This window comes from Argiope bruennichi, chromosome 2 (assembly GCF_947563725.1).
Source record: "Argiope bruennichi chromosome 2, qqArgBrue1.1, whole genome shotgun sequence".
NCBI lineage: Eukaryota > Metazoa > Arthropoda > Arachnida > Araneae > Araneidae > Argiope > Argiope bruennichi.
Genome location: NC_079152.1, coordinates 18,924,839 through 18,949,463, shown reverse-complemented (window position 1 = coordinate 18,949,463; position 24,625 = coordinate 18,924,839). Strand labels below are relative to the sequence as shown.

Genomic DNA, 24,625 nt, shown 5'->3' with positions numbered 1-24,625 from the left:
ACATTTGCTATTTTTTATCTAGCATAAATTATCCAACTTGAGTGTTACACAGTTTTCTGTAGTTATTATAAAAGTTATTCTTAAATCAATCAAAAAGATAAATATCATAATCAAATATCTTGTTGAGTTTTAGTGGAAAGAAAACTTGTTTTAATACATTTTCTGCATCTCTATAATTGTTTATTTATGAAATAATCACCATGATATATCTGTAGATCATTAATTTAATTATCACAGTAAGTTACCATAAAATTCATTTTTATAAGAACAATTTCTCTATTGATTTTCATTTTACTCCATTAAACCTATTTTAAAGTAGAATCTTAGCTTTAAGAGTGTTAAGCACATATATTCTCAAATAAGGACTTATAATTTAAAAAATTGCTGATGAGCCTAGCAAAGATTCTTATTCATTTTATTATTCCATTAATCATACTTATTTTACTTCTCTTTGTTTTTGTTTGGCACAATTCATTATTTTGTGTGAAATTCAGCTTTATTTTTATTCCAAGCTTGTGAAGAAAGCATTTTCATTGAATAATTAATAAGATCATTTTATGAAAACTAAAGCATAAGTTGAGTTCTTCTTTTTTGTCCATTCATTTTCTAAATTCTTTTGTGGAAGATAAATTCATCTAATACTCTAGATTAAAACACATCATTTAAGAATCTTTTTCACTTTAGAAGCTCATAAATCTACCACGATACTTCTTCTAAATGGATATTGTTGTTGACTATGTGTCTTTTTCTGTCCCATTTTATTTCCATAGATAGTAATGCTTGCAAGTATATTATTCATGCATCTCAGTAAAAAGTTTTTAAAACTGAAAAATCTTTTTTGACCATTTCTTCAAAATCCCATTTGTTAATTTGTTTGCATAGATGCTTTACTTGTGTAAGAATTTAAGTACTAATCAGTTTTCTTTCATTTTCATCAAATATTTTTGTGTGTGAATGTTATTTATGATCGAGACTTAATTTTGAATATAAGTGAAAATTTTTACTGAAATTTATGACCTTGAATGGGTTTCAAATATAACTGAATTTAATTTTTAATGAAATTTGTCTTTTGAACAAATTGTATATATTCAGGACAGGTGCATAATGTATTAGAACTTTTATATAGTTATTTTTCAGTTTTACTTAATTTATAACTTGTTTTATATTAAAATATAATGATTATTCTGTAGGAATTTGATTGGAGTAATGGACTAGATGATGCTGATGATTCTACAGTTTATTTTTCTCCTGAACAAGGAAATGTAGTATTTGCCAGTGCATTGGATGGTTGGGGTTTTGGGTAAGTCATAATTTATTTGCAAAATTATTTTTCTTTACCCTGCGCAATTCACATCTCTGTTTAATTGGGTTGACTAAATATAACTGAATCTAATTTTTAATGAAATTTATCTTTTGAACAGTTTGGGCAGGTGCATAATGAATGAGAATCTGTAGTGTGGTGTAAGTCCATTTAAAAAAAAAAAAAAAAAGGCATGCTCAAAATTTTAACCAATATACTATTCAATCTCTTCATTAGATCACATCCAAGAGAATTCTTAAAATGTTAATGTTGTAACATTTTTATTCCCAAATTGTGCCATATATTTAGTAACATATTGATTTCTAAAAAATAAAGCTGTTACTTACACTCTGAAACAGTCCAATTAATCCTAAAATGCTAAACTTCAATAACTATGTATATATGTTTACATATTTTAATGCAACTTTTAAAAAAGTCGGCAATAAAATTATTTTTGAATGTTATTTTATATTTATACATCTAATAATATTTTTTATTACAGAGTTTCTCATTTTGCTAAGCTGTTTGCATCTAAGCTTGGTGCTAAAGAAGAAGTACTTAAAAGAACCCTTTGGGGGGACTTTTATTTTAATTCAAAGACAAAACAAATATTAAGAGGAGCCCAGGTGATGCTTCATTTTTATATTTCAAATTAGCATTTTTTTTTTAAATATTGCTGGAATTGTCAGAATGATTGTTTAACACTTTCACTATAATAGACATTTGTATATTATATACTTCTATTCATATAAAAAAGCCATTATAATTCTTAATTTTTGAAATATTTTTTTAATTATTTGTCTTTTTTTTTATCTAGGATAAACTAAAAACTGTAGAGCTATAAATGTAAAGTTTTCTGTAATTATTATAAAATTTATTTCTGAATCGATCTATAAAATAAATATCATACTCAAATATCATGTTTATCTTTATGAGTGGATTAAGAAAACTTGTTTTAATAGATTTTCTGCATTTCTTTAATCTGTATTTATGATGTACTCATCTCAATGCATCTGTGTACCATTAAAATAATTATCACAGTGAGCTTCATCAACAGATTTATTTTTGTGAAAAACAAGTCTTTTGATTGTCTTTCATTCTAATCAGTAAAAAAAAAAAAAAAAAAATTACTTCATAAAGCAAATTTAAAACAGAATCCTAGCTTCAGTGGTGTTTTGCATATGCATTCTCACGTGATAAATTATTGATAAGACAAATGAAGTTTCTCTCGTTATTCAACAATATTGAATATTTTTTTAAATAAATTAAAATCAGTGATAATATGATTTCTTTTTAATCATGGGTGTGTTTTTTTTTTTCTTTCTATATATATAAATCAGCCCAAAACACCATTGACATTATTTTTCATAAGTAAAATTTCTCGTATTAAAATAAATTCTTAATTTATTAGTTTTCCATAAGATGATCATTACTGATATTTCCTTTTGCTATTTGTGATAATAAACACGTGAGTAACTTTTTGTGGGCAATAAATTATTGATATTTATTTCTCATTAACAGACTAATCATAGGAAATGAAAGGCTTTAAATTGACACAGCTTCTCTAGCTATCTTTTGCTTTTGGTTAGTTGAAACATAAAATTTATTACTGGAATTGATTAATTGTTTTGTAATTTTTCAATTTTGTTCTTTCCTATTTGAATCTCTTCCTGCTACTAGATTCATAATAATAAACAAGAAGAAAAAATTAATAGGAACCACCCACAATAAAATAATTATTTCTTCTCCATGATGGTGTTCATCTTTACACTAGTCTTTAAATTCTTATCTACTCTCAAAATCCAATAGGTATTTGAAATTGGTTCCCTTGTGTTAATATGAAAATTGTATAATTGATTTAGACTGCTTGAATCATCACAATAAGGTTAATGACCTAAAATAAACCTTACAAAAATTTATCTGCATTTCATTCATTTTAATCTAGTTTCTTATTGGGTTTTTTTTTTTTTTTTAATTAATGTTCAATAATTGTATTATTAATTTTGCAGGCAAAAGCTAAAAGACCATTATTTGTGCAGTTTATCTTAGAAAATATTTGGTCAGTTTATGACTCAGTCTTAATACAAAGGTAATATTTCTCTATAATGTCTCATTTTAAACATAATATTCAATAGAATAAATATTTACATATAAATTTAGATTTAAAAAGTTTTTTTTTTTTTTTTTTGCTCTTAAATGTTTAAGTAGCAATAACCATGAAACTATAACTGAATTTCTTTCAATATATATATATATATATATATATATATATATATATATATATATATATATATATATATATATATATATATATATATATATATATATATATATATATATATATATATATATATAAATTTTAAAAAGCAACTTTATTGCTATTGCTTGCTTATAGCAGTTTTTCAGCAATCAGTTTTTTATTTTATTTTAAATTATTTATTTTTGTATAAAGATATATAGTTCATTTTTTTCTCCTTTGAAGCATTTGAATGACTAGTGTTGCTCTTTATTAATGTTAATCTTAATAACATGCTGATACATGAATTAGTGTTCAAACTCTATACTTTGGAATTTTGTTTTTTGTTACTACTGTTTTCATATTCTTTTTATCCTTCTTTTTATTGTTTAGTTATATAACTGAATTCTCACTTCATGAGTTATTTTAAACTTATATTTGAGCTTACATAAGATAATTATTGTGTTTGAATAATTAATAAACAAAATAATTTACATTCTGCATTGCTGACTTAAAGTAAAGAAGGCACTCAATAAATATTTTTAAAAAATATAAAATATTTAACTTACTTCATTTAATTTATTTACTTCACCTTTTTACCAATGCTTTGTTATTGTTTCTGTTATTCTTTAATTCATTTGTTTTCTGTTGTATATATCTCCCACTAATGCTATCATTTTTATTTTGCAAATAGGAATTTTTTTATACAAATCAAAATTTTACAATGAAATAATAAATCAATTTAATTTATTTAAAACTAATTTTTATACGAATTTATTATGCTTATTTGTTATTTATACCTTTTCTATAATGAGATACCAAAATTGAGATTACAAAAAAAAATTAACTTTTGATTCAAGAACGTAGTTTTTTTAATTTTTATTATTATTATTATGCTCTCCTTGCAAAAATTAGTTTTGAATGTATCATTTTCATCGTTGAGTTCTTTATACTTATTTGTTAAGAAATACAGAATTTTTCAATTTGTTTTGCACTAAATTAAAATTTATTTTCATGGTGTATTAAAATTATTATTATTTTTCTTTCTTTCTTTTATTTTTTAGAGACAATGTCATGGTGGAGAAAATAATTAAATCTCTGAATTTAAAAATTCCACCTAGAGATGCTAATCATAAAGACCCTAAAGTCAAACTTCAAGCAATTTTTGCTCAATGGCTACCATTGTCTGATTCAGTTTTAGGTATATAGAGAATTCATGTTTTCATATTACTTATTTCATATAGTCGTGAGAACATTTTCGCATTCTTTTAAGCTAGAACTTCATTTATTTTATTGATTTTGCTTGTATTTGTATTATTTTTTCCTTTTCCTTGTTTATCATTTGAAGTTTGCTTTTTGTTTGATTGTTAAAATTTATTTTATAAACAGCACAGTTTAATTTTGATTATTTCTTTCTTTAGAAATGGTATGTAATTTTGTTCCAAGTCCTCTTGAGTTGAGTGAAGAGAAGGTAGAAAGTTTAATGTGTTCTAGCTCTCTAAAATTTGATGCATTGCCCCAGGAAACTCGTAAATTAAAATCAGGTAATTTAAAAAGAATTTTTTTTACCCTGTGCTTATTATCTCTATGATTAATGTGATAATATTTTAGCTTTTATCTGAAATTTCATTGTAAAAAAAATATAAAAATAAGATGATATTCTGAGGAAGAAAAAGAATAATAATAATTTTTTTTTCCCCAGACTTTTTGAAATGTACGCCTGATAAAGATGCCCCTGTAATTGTCTGCATTTCCAAAATGTTTCCGACTGAAAAGAGAATGTTACCTGAAAATAGACAAAGGTATTTTTTAAAAGCATCTTTTAACTACAAAAGTTTTATATTTATTTAATTTTCTCCTGCTTCTTTTCCATTTTTAACTATTTGCAACAATTGTAATTTTAGTTCAAAATTTTCTTCAAATAAATTAAAATGTGATGAATTTTTCAATTTACAAATCTTATTACCAGCCAGGAACTTCTCATCATAAAAGTGGGATTTGATATAATTTCTAAAAATTGATTTTAAAGCATTTCATTCAAAAGTATTGCATATTAAAATAAGCTGTTTATAAAAACTTCTATGTGGGAATGTTTATTTGTAAAGATCACATGTCTGAGACAGTATATTTAAAAAATAATTATTATAATTAGTTTTTGTTCATATATTAAAATCTTTTTAGACCTTTAACTGCTGAAGAAATTGCTGAACGAAGAGAAAGGGCTAGACAAAGGCATGCAGAAAAAAATAAAATTGAACAGCCAGCACCCGAGTCTCAAACAGCTGCTGCTGAAATATCAGATTCCGCAAAAGAGGGTATAACTTTTCAAACTTTCTTATCCCGATGAATTTATACTGAGAGTTTAAGATCTGATAATACATTTATAAGCTATTAATTATATTAAGAAAAGTATTCAACTATTTGAATAAAGAATATTCTGATTTTTTAAAATAATTTCTGATCCTGTGAAAATAAAAAGATTTTTTTTATATATTTAGTTAAAATATCATTAAGAAATTGAATGTGTGATGTCTCTTGGATTCTTTTGTGAATTCCAGGAAAATTCTGGATATAATTTTAAACTATATTTATTCATTTTATGAATTTTCTATTTTCCTTCTGATGAAAGTATTGAAAGATTTATCATTGATGTGTTATTGTTTTTAAAAAAATGTGTGAAATGTAAGTAACTTTATTGCTTTTTTTGTGTGTATACTATTGTTCTTTTATTATTTTCTGATACAGACATTCATGATGAAAACAATTCTGAAGATGATACTGCTTTTATTGCCTTTGCTCGTGTCTACAGTGGTACAATTTATAAAGGTCAGCAGCTATATGTGTTAGGACCAAAACATGATCCTGCAAAGGCCTTAAAAATGGTAATGATTTTTTAAACTTCTGATGCAAAATAAAACCTAACTGCTATTTCTGTGTTAACCTATTTCTTTTGGCCCAAAAAAATCATTTAGTATGTATTGGAAGCAAGTTTATCTAAAATTGGTTTCATTAAAGCTGCAACTTAATTTAAAAGGGAATTTTTAAAAACTTAACAAACAGCAAAGAGGGGTGCTTATTGTAATCGATAGAATTTGATTTTTTAAAATTAGTTTTACAGTTTTTTTATTCTTAAAATAATTTTCTTTATGATGAAAAATGACTTTAAAGCATAAGTAAGTATAAATAAACATAAAGTAGAATTATTTATTTATATATTTAAGAAAAGGCTTTAAAAAATACCGTTTTTAAAAATATTCTCTACAAATTCAGGAGTAGTAGTAGATTCCATCCAACAACGATCACAATCTCTCCAGAGGAAGAGCATGATCTGCTGTAAAGGGGAAGAATATAATGATATTATTGTCAAAAGCTGCAAAATTATTTTTCTTTGCAACTTATTATTCAGATTGTTCACCTTGCAAAAGGAATAATTGTCTTCAGCACTGATAAAAATTATCCTTAAATCATATAATTCTTTTTCTTTAATTAGAACCATTTTAAATTTAATTCATAGAAATAGGATCTGACAGTCTAATTATAAATTTCTAAATTCAATTATGATAGCAGGCTTTATTTATATATTTCATTAATTTATTTTAAACAATGTTTTATCACTTTTTTTACTGCTTTCATCACAAAAGATTTACATATAAAAATGTAAGAGCTTATTCAATATAACTGTTGTGAGTAACAAAAATTTATTTGAATATTTAATACAGTGTTGCATCCATTTCTGGATATCCAAAAGTATATGTAACGTTACATATAAATTAGCTCATAGTGATAGTCACCTAATGGCATTAGTGTAGCTGAATTCATATTTTTGAATACATTATATCAGCTTTTCTACTATAAGATCAGGAGGCTTTAAAGCTTACTGCTTACTCTGAATCATGGTCAAGTGCATTTCATTTTAAAATGCAATGTACTGAAACACTTTTCGCATACACATGTTGGCATTGGTAGAGTGCTTGCAATTTTTATCAATCTATTCAATTATAAAATACATTAGCAACTTGAGAAATGTAACGTTGCAGTTGTAATAAAATTTTTGATTTAGATTTATCATTCTTCCTTTTAAAAATACGAGACACATTCTCAAGATTGATTTTGAATTTTATGATTTGCTGTTGTACAGTTGATCAAAAGCAATATCTTTTGCATTAAAAAATGTTGAAAATTATGGTACTAAAGCCTTTATACCTAACAGCATACAAGATTGAACTATTCATATGTGTGCAGTAATATGTATATATGTAAGTATTCATAAGTTCCAATAGAAAAAAAAATTACTAATTTCTCTCATAAGACAACTAACACCTGTTGAAATTTTCAAATATTTAAAAATTTAACAAAATTAAAAATATTTTTAAAGTTGTAAAGATAATTAAAAAAATTAGATAACTTATGTTGAAAGCTATTGTGTAATACTAAAGACATTTTACTTTAGATTGTAATATACACAATATTTTTAGTTGATAAAGTTGTTAGTAACCATTTATCCTATTCAAAAACACTGATGATTTGTTTTTAATTTTATATTCAAATTGTAATTGGGACTGTAATTTTTAACTGGCTTTTAATAGTAGTTATCTTTAATTTCACTTAAATTTCTTAGATATAACTTCATATCCATGATAATTGCCAGACTTTAAAAATGTGTTACCTTAATTGTCTTGCATATGCTCCTTTCATTGTGTACATGAAACTTTCTGATGGAGACTAATCTCATAACATCATGCTATACTTATAAAAATATAAATGTATGGTTTATCTTTCTTATAAATTTTGCAATTTTGTAAATTCACTTTTTTATCTTATTCTTAAATTGCACTGTTATTAAGCAAAATCTTTCTTTTTTCACTTTTAGTAATCAAAGAAAATTACACAATTAGATAGTTAATGACTTTTTGACCATTTATCAATAGTTGGTAGCTATTGATGAATGGTTTGAACTTTAAGGCAATAATCTAACATATTATTAGAATTTTTTTTTAAAAAAATTTTTTAACTTCCAAAATACAGCAAAAATTCACAGGATTATTAAATTGATATTGTTGGGAAAAAGAAGACAATTTTTTTAAACTTTGTGTAAAATTCATTTTTGTGCAACAATACATTCGGAAATTATTGGGGGAAATTCTGAAATTCAGCTTAATTTTTAATTAATTAAAATTTCAGAAATTTGCTCTGAGGTATATATATGACAAATTTAATAGCTGTAGATCAAACAGTCTGACATGTACATACATCAACACACACATTCATCTTTATTATTTGTAGAGATATTTTTAAAAAAAGGTCCATTTAAAATTTTTGTGATGTAATTTTTTTTTTTTTTTTGCCTTTTTAAATTATTAATAATTTTTTAAAATTTATTTTATTTATGATAGATAATTGGATATTTATTAGTTTCCATTTCTTTTCTCAGGATGCACCTATTTCAGAAGAAATAACAGTTCATGATCTTCATCCAGAACAGCACATAACTTTAGCTACGATCAAAAGCCTTTATCTACTTATGGGCAAAGAATTGATAGAGCTTAACGAAGTTCCTGCTGGAAATGTCATTGGTAATTTATTATTTTATTAGTGAACTTTTAACTAGAGATTTCAGAAATAAAAGTTGATTCTGTAGTATTCATTGTGAATTTTTAATGAAATTTAATATATTTAGTTTATTTATCGCTAAAAATATTGATAATTCTGTTATTTGTCTTGTGCAGTATTAAACAATAGCTAATAAAAAGCAATAAAGAGGAACAAAATATTTTATAATTCATTATTACATGTATTTTCTTTTATTTGGAGCCACAATCCAATATTTGATATAAGCTGACATTTTATATTTTTTTTCCTTTGCTAAGATGATTAACTAGTATTATACGTATGTTCTTAATGGTAAATTTATTTAAATATAGTATTTACAAAATATTATCTAATATCTTTAAGGTATAAAAAGATAATGCATAATAAATAAAAAGTGAAATACTAAAGCATACATGTATAATTTAATCAGATACGAAAAGAAGTTTGTATATCATAGAGTTGATGCTTAGTTATGATATTTACATTAATTTTAAAAAGCATGTTATGCACCTATATTTGTAAAAACATTTTCCCTTTTTCTGATAAAATAGTTTATGTCTGTACATATGTATTAGAGAGAGACTTTCCTGCCTGTTTTTAATATTAATTGAAACTTATTATAAAAAAAGTTCATTAAATAATTTGCTTTTGAAATATAAATTTTATTTTTCGACATAGGAATTGGTGGCTTACAAGATCATGTTCTAAAATCAGCAACTCTCTCCAGCACTATAGCGTGTCCTAGTTTCATTGATTTATATTCCTCTACAGTCCCGATATTAAGAGTTGCTCTGGAACCATGTCATCCTAGTATGTATTTTACAAATCAGCTAATTTATTTAAGTTTCATATTGTTTTTCAAAAATATGATGTAGCTTGTGCTCCCCCCCCCCTTTAATTTGTTCATATCATTGCACTTTTCAGAGGAAATGTCATCACTTGTGAAAGGTTTGCGTCTTTTGAACCAAGCTGATCCTTGTGTTCAAGTATTTGTCCAAGAAACTGGAGAACATGTTCTGGTATCATCTGGAGAAGTTCATTTGCAACGTTGTGTTGAAGATCTCAAAGAAAGGTATATAAGCATACTTAAAATTAATCAAACATTTAATAAGATTTTTTTAATATTTTTGTTTTTGTGTTATATTAGTTCTAAACATATCTAAAATATTTTTTCCATGGTTTAATTTGAGTTTCAAAATGAATCTAAAAATTTATGTTTCTAAATTGCATTGTAAATTTATAGACATCAATTATTGTTTCTTCAACCGAATGGAACATCGAAAATAATCCCAATTTTTACCATTAATGACTGGAATGTAGAAAGTTGTTCTTTCTACATCCAAGTGTCATAGTTTAGGAAGATTTAAATGTTGGATAGTGGTTAATGATTTAATAATATTTATAGCTCGTTCTTTAATCTGCTGACCTATTTTTTTTATAAGCATGTTCTTTCTTATTTAAGGTTTGCAAAAATTGATATAAATGTTTCTGCTCCCATTGTACCATTTCGTGAAACAATAATTCCTCCTCCAAAGATTGATATGGTAAATGAAGTTATTGAAGAAAAGAATCAGCAGAAAAAAATTTCAAAGGTAACTAACTCTTCATATTTTAATTGAGGAGAAATATATTTAAACATGAATCCTTTTATGTTAATGAAATTTCTAAAATCTGAAACTACTTCTCTTTTTTATTTATTTGTCAACTTTCTCTTATATTATTCACTTAATGATTTTTGTTTTTTTGTTTTTGTTCCTATTGAGAAACTTGTTTAATGATATTCCAAATAGCCCTCTATTTAATATCTTGAACTTAATGCTGATGCAAAGAAAAATATAAGCACTTACTCCAGATAATGATTAACAATTGCAAAAATATTATGAATGATTCCAAAAACTCTTTCTCAGATTTTCTTTAAAATGAAATGGCTAATAATATATCTGTTCTCTTTTGATATATCTATTTGATGAGGTAAATAAATTTAATTCCAACTTACCATCTTAATTTTGTTTTTTAAATAAACATATGCAATTCTATTTATTATATTGTGTTGATTTTGTGCTTTTTTTTTAAAGGATTAACCTTTTGGAAAAAAAACAGACAGAACTTCATGTATTTCACTTTGCAGAGGGTACAGATATTGTACGAGCCATTTTTTCCCCCCTAAATGCCACAGTACCTATATGACTAAATCCTTATGATTTCACTTTCTTTGTTTATAAATTCCATAGAATCTAACCACCTCTTAGATTTTTTATTCCTTTGTCTGATTATAACTTAATATTAAGTGTAAATTATTTTTTTCCTATTCTGGAAAGACAAGATGGATAATTTTAGGAGCAATCTTAAGAAAACATATCTAATTTTCTAATAAAGGAGAGAAACCCCTTACTTGTTTTTTCATAAAATTCTCTTTTAAAATGACCAATATTTTGACTAGTCCTTAATTTAAAAGTTAAAATGAATATTTCAACTTGTGTTAGTATTTTTTTTTTTTTTTTAAGTATTCAGAAGTCCTTAAATTTTTTGTTTAAAAATAACCAACAGAATTAAATACAAAACTAAATTAATTAATTTTTATAAATGTATAAAAATTATAAAGAAATATATAATATAGTTTAAATATGTTTCCAAAACTGAAAAATGCCTGAAAGATACCTTTTCAAATTCGGACCATTCTTCAGACAACTGGATCCTGAAATTACTTTTCCTCCCCCCCCCTCTTCTAAATAAGAACTTTTATTCCTTGATCCTATATGAAATGAATTCTAGTTTGAGGTAATCATAAAAAATAATTTCTTCTTTAATATTATTTCACATTTGTTTTGTAATTATTTTAATACTGTATCCATTACTATTAGATCTACAAATCATGAAATTAGTAAACAATGTCTAAATAGAGATGGTCTATGAACTAGATTTAATTAGGAGAAAAATTATAGAATATAATAAAAAGAAAGTTTTCCAATCACCATGACATTAGATAACTTTTTCTTACAAGCAATTTTATTATATTTTTATTAAATTATGTATGTTTTGGATATTATATTTAAAGTTATATATGTAAATTTGTATTTCATAACAGATGCATGTTATTATACTTACACACAAAATAATATACAAACAAAGTAAATATGAAATAAAAATAAAACAAAGCATTTTGTTTTTACCTTTATTATTGTTTTATAATATATATATATATATATGCTGCATCCATATTTGTAAAGTAATAATATGCTCTAAAAATACCTAAGAATAGAGAAATTTTTACATATTTTAAAGAAAATTCTTATTTTCTTTTAATATTTTAGGTAGAAGGTGAAATATTAGAAGAGATAGATAATGATGGATGCATCTTGGTGAAAACACCTAACAAACTGTCAAGCTTGAAAATTAGAGCAAAGCCTTTGCCACCAGAGATCGCCAAACTTTTAGACGAAAGTGCTTCCCTTTTAAAAATTTTAGATCTAGTATTTTATGCTCGTAATAGTGGTGAAAGTGATGACATTTTAACACCTGAAACTATTGCTGCAATTAAGGAACTGAAAAATAAATTGCATGAACACTTTTCTGAAGCAGGCAGTGAGTGGAATGACGCTGTTGATCAGATTTGGTCATTTGGACCTAGAAGGTGTGGTCCAAATATTTTATTAAATCGAATACCAAGTTATAAACGCCCATCAGTGTTTACTGACTCTTCAACAGAGTGTGACTCGCCTCATTTAAATTATGATAGCACTTTTGTTAGTGGATTTCAACTTGCTACTCTTTGTGGACCTTTATGTGATGAGCCTATGATGGGTGTTTGCTTTATTGTTGAAGACTGGACATTTGAAAAAGAAGCCTTTACTGTTGTAGATGATGAAATTGTAGATAAGGCTCTGGGAAAGTTGGATCTAAATGATGATATAATATCCAAGGATATTTCAAGACTATCCAAAGAATGTGATACTGAGAGCATTGGGTCCAGTATACCCAGTAGCTCTAACAGTACTCCTTTTGGACCTTTTACAGGACAAATAATGTCTACAGTTAAAGATGCTTGCAAAAAGGCATTCCAGGCTCAACCACAGAGACTGATGTGTGCTATGTACAGTTGTAATATTCAAGTACCAACAGATATGCTTGGTAAGTACTTTGTTTTGTTCATAATGTTATTTCAGTAATTTTTAAGAATGTTTCAGCTGTAGAACTAAAAGCAAAATTTATTTTTGACAAAATGAATAAATGTAAGTAAAAAAAAAAGAGAGAGAAAGAAAAAAAATACATGGCATTCTTTGATCTGCTGATGGATGGGCAGATGAAAAAAATTAATTACTTCCTAATAGTACAGCTCTTAACATCCATGAAATGATAAATGTTCTGGACTAAATGAAGAAATCATTAAATAACTACCCTTGCAATAAATTCTTTTGTCAATGTACAAATATTTTTTTAACAGTTATTTTGGCATTTTTTTCTGGATTTTATTAGAAAGTTAATTGATTTTAGAATTTTGATTGTTTTTTTAATGATCTAAGGTTGTATTTTCATCAGTCAACAGATTCTTTCTAGTCTTTTTTTGACTCGTAAGTGATACTTTCTGTATTTCTATTAAGATCTAGCATATATCTTAACAATAAGAATTTCACTTAATATTCATTTGAAAAAAATCATATGTAGCTGTTTCTCATCATTTTGAAATGTTAAAAAATGAAAATACTGTTGTATATTTTGTATTTAATATTTGAAAAAAGAACTCAATGCTCATTTTTTGTAAAGCATTTTATTATAAAATAATTACATAAGTACAAAACAAACATGAACATTTTCTTTCTATTTATCCCCTGCCAACCATGCTTAATAAACTATCGGCTGGATGAAATTAAAATAAATAAACTGAATCATTTGAAAAGCATATTTTCAGGTTGGTGGATCTTGTGATGGCACATAACCAGTTGTTGAAATTCTGATATTTAATTTCTTTGCATTATATAAATTATATTTAATCGATTATTATATTTAAAATAATTAATGTAATTATAGGGAAATATGTTTTCTTACTTTTATAGTAATTTTCTATTGCTATATTCATACCTATTTTTTAAACAAAAGTTTGAAATATAAGTAAATAAAAAAAAATTTTAAAAAAAGTGTTACTTTTATTAAATTCTTCAAGATTATTAGGTTATATAGTAATCTTGTTACTTGAATATTTGGATCAAGAAGATTTTTTTTGTAATAAAAGCTGAAATTTTTATAGTTTTATTACAAAATAATTTAGTTTATTATAAATCTGTATACTTGTACACATAATATTTGAAATGCTAGTTTATGGCATTTGAATATTATGCATTATCTTGTTGTAGCAACTTCTTCACATCATAAAAATATTCACATATTGGGTTTAGAAGTCTCAGGTGAAGATCTCTTCTACATCACATGCTTTTAAGGAATTATGGAAACGTTTCAACTTTATTGAAATGTATCTCATATATGAATTTAATTTCAAAACTATAACTTAAAGCACATTTTTAAGCAAATGTTAGCAACTGGCTGCTGATTGTTAGGCTTGTGCTAACCTCTAGTTTTATTTACCATAGAAACTGGTAAATGACATTTTAAAGAAATCTGGATGATATTATTCCATTTTCCCATATAGTTTTGATGATTGCTGATGCAAAAGTTTTTTTAAAAATCTTGGAAACTTTTCTTTCAAAGTTATTGTAAGCACTTTTCTTGCATTAAAGTGCAATTTCAGTATTTTCTTGTTTTCATTGGAAGTTTTACTTCTTTTCTATTGAAACGTTGTTGTTCATTGTCCAAACTCTCTTCTCATTCTGTTATTCCTTGGTGTGAGAGTAGAGTTATATACTTCAAAAATTTTATTCCATGGAACTTCAGGGAAATCTATTTTTAAAAAACACATGTATTGTATTAATCATTTTGCACATACAAAATTATTAATATGAATATGCATAATTCAACTGGAATATTGATTGAAAAGTGATACTAAACAATTATAAAATATTACATTCTTATTGTTTTAATGTTTAAAGGTGTTTTCATGTCAAAATTAGCAAAAATTTAATAAAAAATCTAATTTATAAGTTTTTAAATATCTATCATCATCATGCATATGTGAATGAAAAATTTAATGATATAAATCTAGCTTTGAATAGCAACACCCTTCAAAAAGTTCCATATTTTATCTCCAGTTAAGATAAATTTCTAACACTATATTCTTTAAGTTCCCATGCCATACTAGTGTGAAGACATTTAACCAATTATAACATGTTTAACATATACCATTTCGGCATACATGGTAATTCTTGCTTGACATTAAATTTCAGTCTTTTAATCTTAAAGCTGATGTTTCACAATAGTTATCATTGAAATATGCAGTTACTATTAAAAGTCAGATTCTTTGTGCAATGAAAGCCATTTTGAATTATAAAAATTGGAGAGCTTATGAATAAAAGAACTATTAACTGAAATTATACTTAACCCTTTTCATACAATGGCTTGAATTGACCTGTGCTTCAAATTAAAGAATTTTTTCAATAAATCTAATTAAATAGCAATTAATCTAAAAGGCAAAAAAATTACTTAGATACTTTTAAATAACTTTTAAATGCCACAAATATAATGTGTCAACTAATGAAAAGGTTAAATAAATTCATAGGTCAGAAAATTAAATAAAAATGCTTGTTAGAAGTTTATATAAATATTTGTGAAACGTTAAATAATTACATTTAAAGAGAAATGTCAAATATATAAGTGCTTATTAATTACTGTATATTAAAAAATTTACTATATATTTTTTAAAAATTCATATGGGTTCTTACTTTCTTTATGTAGTCGACTTTTTCTTCCTTGAACACATAGCATACCATAAACACTAATTCCTGGTATTCTCGCATATGGTGGTTGTGTATGCAGTACCGGTCCTTCCATTATACCATAGGTGGGGCATTTGCACACAACCAAATAATGAGCTTTTCCTGTTCGCACATTCTGTAGCGCCAGTAACATCCAATCATGAGGCTCTTGACACATTTTGACTGAATCCACATCTTCACAAACTTTGATGAGTGTTTGTGTTTTCTAAAAAAAGATATCAAATATTATTTTTAATAAATATATATAGAAAAACAAAGCATTGACTAGTGTAATCATATATACTTTCATGCCTTTGAATGATTTTGTGAAAAGTTGTGATAAAATATTTAATTTTATTTCCAAATTATGCCACGTAGATTGTTTTAACTTGTTAGAAAACAATATTATGTTTACTATTCCAGTCATTAATTTACAAATATGATAATTTGTTAATGGGATATTACTGACATTAGTCAGCTGTGTAATCCATTTAGAAACAAATAATGTAGCATTTGAATGATGTTTTTCAAACAGGAACCACAGACTATGTAATAAGTTTCGGTTTCATGTTTAAAAACGCTAGTGTAATTTGCTGTGAAAAATTCAACCAACCCCAATCTATTATTCAACAAACTAGATATAAAGCAGTACAGAAAAATGGATATTATTTTTGAAAGCAGTGTAATATGTATGATGTAATTTGTACAAATCTATATAAACTGCAGGCAAAAATTTTAATTTTGGAAGCCTGTATATTTAATTTTGGGGGAAAACAGCTGTAACATTTCTAGCAAGCTTCTGCGAAAACGAATAATTTGAAATAAATTTATGGGAGTTACTTCCAACTTTTTTAACTGGATCCAATTATTTGCCAATAATTTTCTTGGATTTTGTATAACTTTACTCTAGCGGAATGGTTTGATCATAAAGAAGCTGTTTAACATCAAATTGTGATTTCTCCGATTTATTCGTATATTTGTAAGCTTATTTTCAAACACGGCCGAATTCTTCGATCCAAATAAGACGTTCTTAAATGTTAAAAGACTCTTGAATTCATTTAGAAATAAAGAAATTTTTATTATTTCTTGTATATAAGTCAGATGAATATACTTTGAATATAATGCTTCGAAATAAAATATCTCTAAGAATTTTTTTGCCAATTATTACTTGTATACGTAGTTTAGAGAACGTGTTGTAATCGACAAAAAAAAAAAAAAATCGAATGAGAGATTTTAACATATCTCCACGTTTTCGACCTCAACGATTTTTAATAAATATCCGGCTTTCGGTCTGTCTTTGACAAAGATAATTCAAAAACGCTTGGAACTAGACAAATAAAATTTGGGCTACAATCTTTACATCAGACTTGTAGATACCTGTCAAATTTTGTTTAAAATCCTTTCGGAGGAAGTTTGTTTGTTCGGCTGTTCGAATATAACTTAACGCAACTACAAAACGGAAAGAGCTGGATGGATAAAATTATGTACACAGATTTAACATCTCTTGTGTAGAAACCTGTCAAGTTTTGAGCTATTAGGGTTGACCGGCTGTTGATCTGTACTTTCAGAAACGCGATAAATCGAAAACGCAATAACATAAATATATTTAATTTGGTATGGGTTTTTGTGGCCAAGTTTTGTTTAATCGATTGGGGAAAAACGCTCTTAAAACACAAATCCAATTGTAAGATATTATTATCCGCATGACAGGAATAATCGCCAAAACCCTCGCCAATAATTAGTAGTTATTGGCGAGTTTTAATATTTACGAGGCGACGCCAAAGATTAATATTTCGGAGCTAAATTACGCCAATTCCATGGAAGGTGTTTTTGGGATAACACCTTTATCAGTTGTTTTAGCGAGAAAGTTTCTGGGAGACCACTTCAGCTGGTTTAATTAATAATAAATTGCCCAACTAGAGAGATGTCAAATATTTTATACATTCCAAAACTTTTGAACGCACATTTTCCTATATGTTGTCTGGAACCGTGATTTTGGAAGACATGCTTAAAATCGAAACTATTATTTAAAATGGTACTTGTCGATTTTAACGACTGCCAAAATGCGCAAAGAAAAACATTCCAAATTATAAAAAATTACTCAAGTGCATAAACATATATATAATAAATATGTGCATTAATATAGATCAAATCACATGCGAATCACTTGCTGCCATTTGAAATCGACAAATTGGCGACATTTTTTCTTGGCTCTTTTTGTTTGTCATTACACCCGATAATTACCTTTAAAATAAACGTATTAAATTTCGGATATGAATGGAAATTTATAATTGGATTTGTTTAGTACCGAAATAAGAATTCGTAAATTAAACTTTTTTTAATCTTTGAAATATAATTAAATTGAGATTAAAATACTATAAATACATGCCATATAAACATCATCATAACGTGTTATGGGAAATATGTGTTCGATTTTTCGGACCTGCACTATTTTGTTACTAAATTGTGGTTGAGTTTCGCATAGTCGCATATTTAATTAGTTCACATTCCAAGAGTTTAATTCAACTTCTGACCTGTCCGTCTTTATCTGCCAAAAGATTGACCGTGTGTCCGTCATTCGGGTGCATCCTCGTCGAACAGGGGCTTTTCATCGCGCTGGCACATCGACACAAAGGCTGGACGAACTTTAGCCTCATGAAGACGGCATTGCACACTTGCTGCGAGGCACATTCCGGCATGGGATTCGAATAGGGCCGCCTCTTGTAGAAAGGTCCTGCCCGTCGGCTGGAAGGCATATCTGATGGCTGAAAAAGAATGAATTCGTCAATTAACAGCTTAATATTTATATCTTTTCTCTAACTATACTTAATTATCATCAGGGCAATTATACTAAGGAACTTGTTTCTTGTTATAGCATTCTATTAATTATCTGAACGCCCATTTTCAGGACGTTCGTAAGTCTATTGTGTCATTTATTCGCTTTTCAAAGAACAGGCCTCTTAATTATCTGAAGCCTGAAGTATTATATCTTAACGTATCTTGAAGTAATTATATATTGTTATTTCTTAACGTTGTTTACAAAGGTCAACTGTTCTTTTTGATTGATAGTTTAACTATAAAAAAATTAATTTAGGATACTACTTATTTAAATTATTTAAATTCCATAATGCATTTAGTTTTATATGTTTTAATCATAATAAAAAGGTAAATTTAGGTTTTCTGTTTCAGATTTTAACGTCTGCTTTACGATTTGAATTTGTTATTTTATAACGTTGAAAATGATAGCTAGGAAATGTTTTACAACAGCAACATTATCTTCTCCAATTTTTCGGTTGAACTTATGATTTTACTTAGATTTGCATCTCATCCGTTGTTAAACTAATAATCTCTACTTTTAATAAAGATGTGCACGCGCTAATAATCTCTACTTATAATAAACATTTGCGTACTTGCGTGCGTATGTTGGTACTTTCCAGGCCAGACCATTTGTACTACAGACCGGGCGTGGCACTGCATACTTTGAAGGGTGGGAATGTGCACTATATTTTTTTAATTATAATTAATTAGCAAAATAAAGCTTGATTTTTTTTAATTGCTATAACTTTCAAAAAGCTATATACGTTTTATTGCTATAATTTTCACAAATATATATACACCTTTTTAAAGTCCAAAAAAATTTCTTTTCAATAATACCTATTTATTTGTTATAAAATTCTTTAGTCCAGATTTAATTAGCGTTTAAACATATTTTTAAGTATATTTCATTAAAATATTTTCATCATTTTGATTAAAACCTAAAAATTTTTCACTATTTCATCAAATATTTGATTGCGTAATTTTCTTCCATTGTTGAAAGTTTAAACAGAAGGATTCTATTTAATATCTATGTAGTTTACAGGACGATTAAAAGAGTGAAATTACAATACTGCTAAATTTAGAGATGAACTGGACATAATAGCACTATGATGTCATAGGCATGACTCATATTATATAGGCATGCACAATGAACAGAACCCATGCAAGATTGTTAAAATAACACAGCTTTAATGTCTGACAATTTTATAGAATCATGGACATAAAGGTTTTCCTAAATGATTCGACTGAAACTGAATATAAGCAATACCTGGCGAATGTGCTGGTCAACAAAGGTGACTAGACCACTCATAGAATATATTGTTACAAAGGATGTTTAATTTATTTCTTAGAATACAACAATCATGTGTTTTAGATTGCTCTGTTTTTATCTTGCTAGACAGCTTCATTCCTCAATTATGGTTTTATTTGTATCCATTCAGATACTAGTTTTAATATTGTTAGCAAATGGTATGTTTAGTTTTTGCCATACATCTGTACTTTGATTTGACGATGTAATTTTATATCGTTCCATTTGATTACTTTTCTTCCCCCAAATCATGTCTACTTAGTTATATCTTAAAAGGAAAAACTATAAATGCATAGAGGAAGAAGTAGTAATAGTGAACTATTTTTATCAGTTAAAATAATATCCATCGCTTTGTCCTGAAAACCACACTATTTTTTACATTACTAAAAACAAAGTAAATATGATTTCTCTGAAGAACGCCCCAGAAACTTAATAGGGTAGAAAAATTGATTTATTTTCAAAATAGAATAAAATGCAAACTCCTCTCTGCTGTTATCAAAATCTAAACAAGCTCTTGTTACTTTCATCAAAATTGGGCAGACTTACAAACCTACTTGAATACTACGTGATTTGAATACTTATATTTAAAAGGGGAAAATAACTCAATTCTCTACCAGAAAACACAAATAAGAATCTTATGAAAATTACGAGGTAGTTCTGGAACGTCATCCATTTTTTTTTTTATTCTATTTTGCTAACAATTGTACGAATATCAGCATTTGTGATCTTTGAGTAACGGATTCTCGCTCGTTCCACTCTGCTGCTGTAAATAAAAACAACACACTCTCAGTTCGTGCTGCGATCTCGATTACGAAGAATGGAAAGGATGCTCGTATTATGTAATAATAGGCTTCAGACTCTCTATAATTTTTAATGACCTACCTTGGCCTTCTTATGTTCGGTGCTTCCGCTTAAATGCTCACATCATCTGTGAGCATCAGAACCGCTTCCGATTGAGCATGATCACTCGTCAGGATCATAAACAAAGCGTTCTGCTGACCCACTAAGAGCAAGGTCTCATCTCTTGCCTTTTTTTTATTCTGCCATTATTTCCCTCCAAGTTCAAATCATTGGCCTCAATCTCTTCATCGTTATTTTAAGTATTATTCCACAGTTGATCGGATTGGGATTAATTTCATCTTGCGCTCATTCCGGGGGTTTGAAAAGCCTGCTTTTGAAGTTGGAAGAGAATTGCCGTCTTGTCTTCGTCTTGGCTTTTCATTTTTGTTTTCATTGCAAAATAAAGGGTGTCCCAAAATGAACGCAAGATATGAAGTTGCCAATATTTGTGTAGTAAAGTGATGGTAACAATATTAAAAAAATTTTAAAAAAACATTTGGCAACTGATAGTTTAGGTTTGTAAAATTAGGCCGTTACACGATAGAGCAACCTGTTGGCGCAAGATTTGAATTAAATTTTTAAAAAAAATGCTTTAGCTCAAGGCTATAATGAAATGGCAAATTTATTGAATAAGCTAAGCAGTGAAAGTATTATATTTGCAAAATTCTTAAATTTTATTCAATACAAATGGCCGTTTGAATGCTTTTTACGCTGCAATATTATCGAAAGCTAGCAACTTAATGTTTTTCAGAAAATGATGATTTTCTTATTAATTAAAAATTTTAGATGGGTGTTCTAATCACCTTTTTTTGTACATACTGCTGTTCACTGTACAAATCAATGTAAAAATAATTTTTTAAAAAGACAGGCGGGTGCTGGTATGCTGCAATCTTCGCATCTTCTAGACACATAAGACATCACAAATGAATTTACTAATAATTCTAATGCACTTATTCAGTTGCTTACTGTCTTCATTTTCTTCCTGAAATGCTTTTTTATTATCGAATTTCATAAACACTAATATTTTCTTATTTTGCCTGTAGTATGACTTAATACATAATAAAGAGTGTCCCAAAATTAACGTAAGATTTGAATTTGCCATCATTCGTACAGTAAAGTGTTGGCATCCCTGTTAGAAAAAACTATTTGACAGCTGATAGTTTAGGTTTAGTAAAAATGGAGCGTTACACGATAGAACTGCGTGTTAACGCAAGATTTGAATTAAATAAAAAAGTTTTTTTTCTTCTTTAAATTGCTATATTTTTATTAAATCGTAAAGTACACAGGATAGGGATATGTGTCAAATGACCTCCACAGATTTACTGGCACATACGCATTCTTTTGTTGAAGTTTTCCACCACCGTTTTGCATAAATGTAACCGAATTTCGTTGATTGGTTGTTGAATACCCTCCTTCAATACAAGCGCGCTTGTGGAGTTGTTAGCATCGACGTTTGTCTTCAAATAACCCCATAAAAAGACATCCAATAGTATTAAATCATGTCATATAGCGGGCCAATTCTCAAATTTTCCAACTGTGGTCGCCAGACTTGCATTATTTTTGAAATAGTGTTCAACTATGAAAATACGTAGTTCTATCGTGTAACGGTCCATTTTTACTAACCCTAAACCATCAACTGTCAAATGTTTTTTTTTTTTTTAATAGTATTGCCAACACTTTACTGCACGAATGGTGGCAAATTCAAATCTTGCGTTGATTTTGCAATACCTATTCATATTCTTGAAAAAAGTCTTTTGCCATCATGAATCTTAGATTTTTTTTTTATCTTAAAACATTTGAAAAAAGAAAAAAAAAAACTTTTAGAAGTACTCAAAATTCTTATACAACATGAGCATTTGTTTTTCGGTAGATGTCACCACAGTTATCGATTTATAGACTTTTTGATAGCGATTTTCAGCGCTCAATTTAAGACAATATTCATCAACCTGATGTAAGAGTTTTGTAGCGTACACTGTTCAGCTACCTCTCAAGCATTGATTTGCACCAAAATAGCGATTTCCGGAAAATTATGTATTGTTGGTTTTCTGGAATTATTAATTATGCTAAATACAACTAATACTAAAATATAATTAAAAAGAGAAGTCGAAAATAATAAATATAAAAATGCTTCTTATGAATGCTTCTTATAGTGCAAAAATCTAGAGAATGTCTTTGTTTTAAAAAAAATCAGAAATTTCGAGGTCAAAGCAAAATTGAAGTATTAAAAAAAATTGAAAAACTAGGCCATTTTGAATATCATTGGAAAACAAAATTCCTAATCAGTTATTATTGAAAAATTAAAATATATTATGAAAGTGAAAAATTTTTTCTTCCATATTAGAGATATAAATATAATAATATAAATATTCCATATTAAATAGGTTTTTGAAAATTGGAAGAATCACTGAAAAGATTTAAGAAAGGTTATAATCTTGATAGTATTTTATATATGGGTTTTAACTTCTATTGCATTGTGATTAATATTTCATTCCTTACTTTTTTTTTTGTCTTTTTTCAATATTTTTTTGAATATTTTTAATTATTTATTTATTACCTTATTACTTTTTACATAAAAAATAGATGGTAATTAAAAACGTTTTTTTTTTTTTTTTTGCGTAGCTTATATTTAGTTATATATAGTTGACTGTTATTGCGAAAAAAATAATATGTACAGCTTTACATTAACTCAAAACTGTTTTTAAATCAAATTTAATGCTCCATTATTTATATTAGATTTTGTCATTTTCTCACCTGATCTGGCGATGAACCAAGTCGAAAATTCTTCGGTCATGAATATTTAATTTTATGCGCTGGTCTTTTCGTATAGGAACATAATTTGTAAAAACAAAACAAGAAATCGCTACTGAATTTCGTCGCTGTTGTCAGCTTTCTATCATGTGTTCCCATCTTCAAGTCAAAACACATACTATGCTTGATTGAACACAATAGCTCGTTTATTTCCATCACAGTATTCATTGTTGACAGAAAATAAATTCCTTGTTTTGTTTCTTCAACAGTCAAGTCAGCTTGGATTTTTAAAAAATAAAACAAAAAGCACTCAGTTTTATGTTCCGTACACAGCAACAGCCTAACATGAAACGAACCCAATCTTGTACGAATAAAATTGAATGAAAAAAAGGAGGATATTTACTTCCTTATTTATAATTTTAACTTGTAATTTGAAAATAAATATTAAAATTAATCTTAATATATTATTTGTCAGAAGATTAGTGAATTAAAAATATTTTCATTTTGTATTGCAACCGTTTTTTGTTTTCTTATTTTTTGTCATTTCGAATTTTCTGCATTTGGAATGCATGTGAAAAACTGCTTAACCCTTGCTAAGGCCGTGGGAAGTATGCTTCCCACCAAATTTATCAATCTTTGTATGAAATTATGTAGGTTGGCATAAGTTCTGACGAATTTTTTTAGAAAGACAGAAACTTAGATACAGTACACTCCCGATTATCCGCGGAATTGGATGGCGCGGCCGCCGCGGATAACAAAAATCGCGGATAATCCGAAAAAAGTTAAAAATGGGTATAGCAAAAGAGAAAACAGTCATTCCAACTTTGAAAAATCGTTTTATGCACAATAAAACATAAAATAAACAGCAGGAAATGTTTAAATAAAGCTTAATATTTTAGTATATCACTTAAAACTAACCTAAAATGCAT

The 24,625-nt window shown here is 27.0% G+C and overlaps 2 protein-coding genes across 4 annotated transcripts in view; one reads left to right on the top strand and one right to left on the bottom strand.

Annotated features, from left to right (window-relative positions):
• LOC129989732 (elongation factor-like GTPase 1) overlaps positions 1-24,625 on the top strand; it is a 171,395-nt gene that overhangs the window by 8,752 nt on the left and 138,018 nt on the right. For all 3 annotated transcript variants that reach the window (XM_056098099.1, XM_056098098.1, XM_056098097.1), the window contains exons 9-21: positions 1,191-1,300; positions 1,803-1,926; positions 3,310-3,389; positions 4,601-4,737; positions 4,958-5,080; positions 5,239-5,338; positions 5,718-5,851; positions 6,282-6,418; positions 8,968-9,109; positions 9,804-9,935; positions 10,050-10,197; positions 10,588-10,717; positions 12,437-13,253. In XM_056098099.1, coding sequence (XP_055954074.1) covers positions 1,191-1,300; positions 1,803-1,926; positions 3,310-3,389; positions 4,601-4,737; positions 4,958-5,080; positions 5,239-5,338; positions 5,718-5,851; positions 6,282-6,418; positions 8,968-9,109; positions 9,804-9,935; positions 10,050-10,197; positions 10,588-10,717; positions 12,437-13,253 — 2,314 coding nt within the window. The remainder of the gene's footprint in view (positions 1-1,190; positions 1,301-1,802; positions 1,927-3,309; positions 3,390-4,600; positions 4,738-4,957; positions 5,081-5,238; positions 5,339-5,717; positions 5,852-6,281; positions 6,419-8,967; positions 9,110-9,803; positions 9,936-10,049; positions 10,198-10,587; positions 10,718-12,436; positions 13,254-24,625) is intronic.
• Positions 14,335-24,625, bottom strand: part of LOC129989784 (uncharacterized) — a 28,742-nt gene continuing 18,451 nt past the window's right edge. The window contains exons 2-4 of the mRNA XM_056098101.1: positions 18,520-18,750; positions 15,953-16,211; positions 14,335-15,014 (exon numbers count right to left, since the gene is read on the bottom strand). Of these exons, the coding sequence (XP_055954076.1) occupies positions 14,920-15,014; positions 15,953-16,211; positions 18,520-18,750 (585 nt within the window). The 3' untranslated portion in view covers positions 14,335-14,919. The remainder of the gene's footprint in view (positions 15,015-15,952; positions 16,212-18,519; positions 18,751-24,625) is intronic.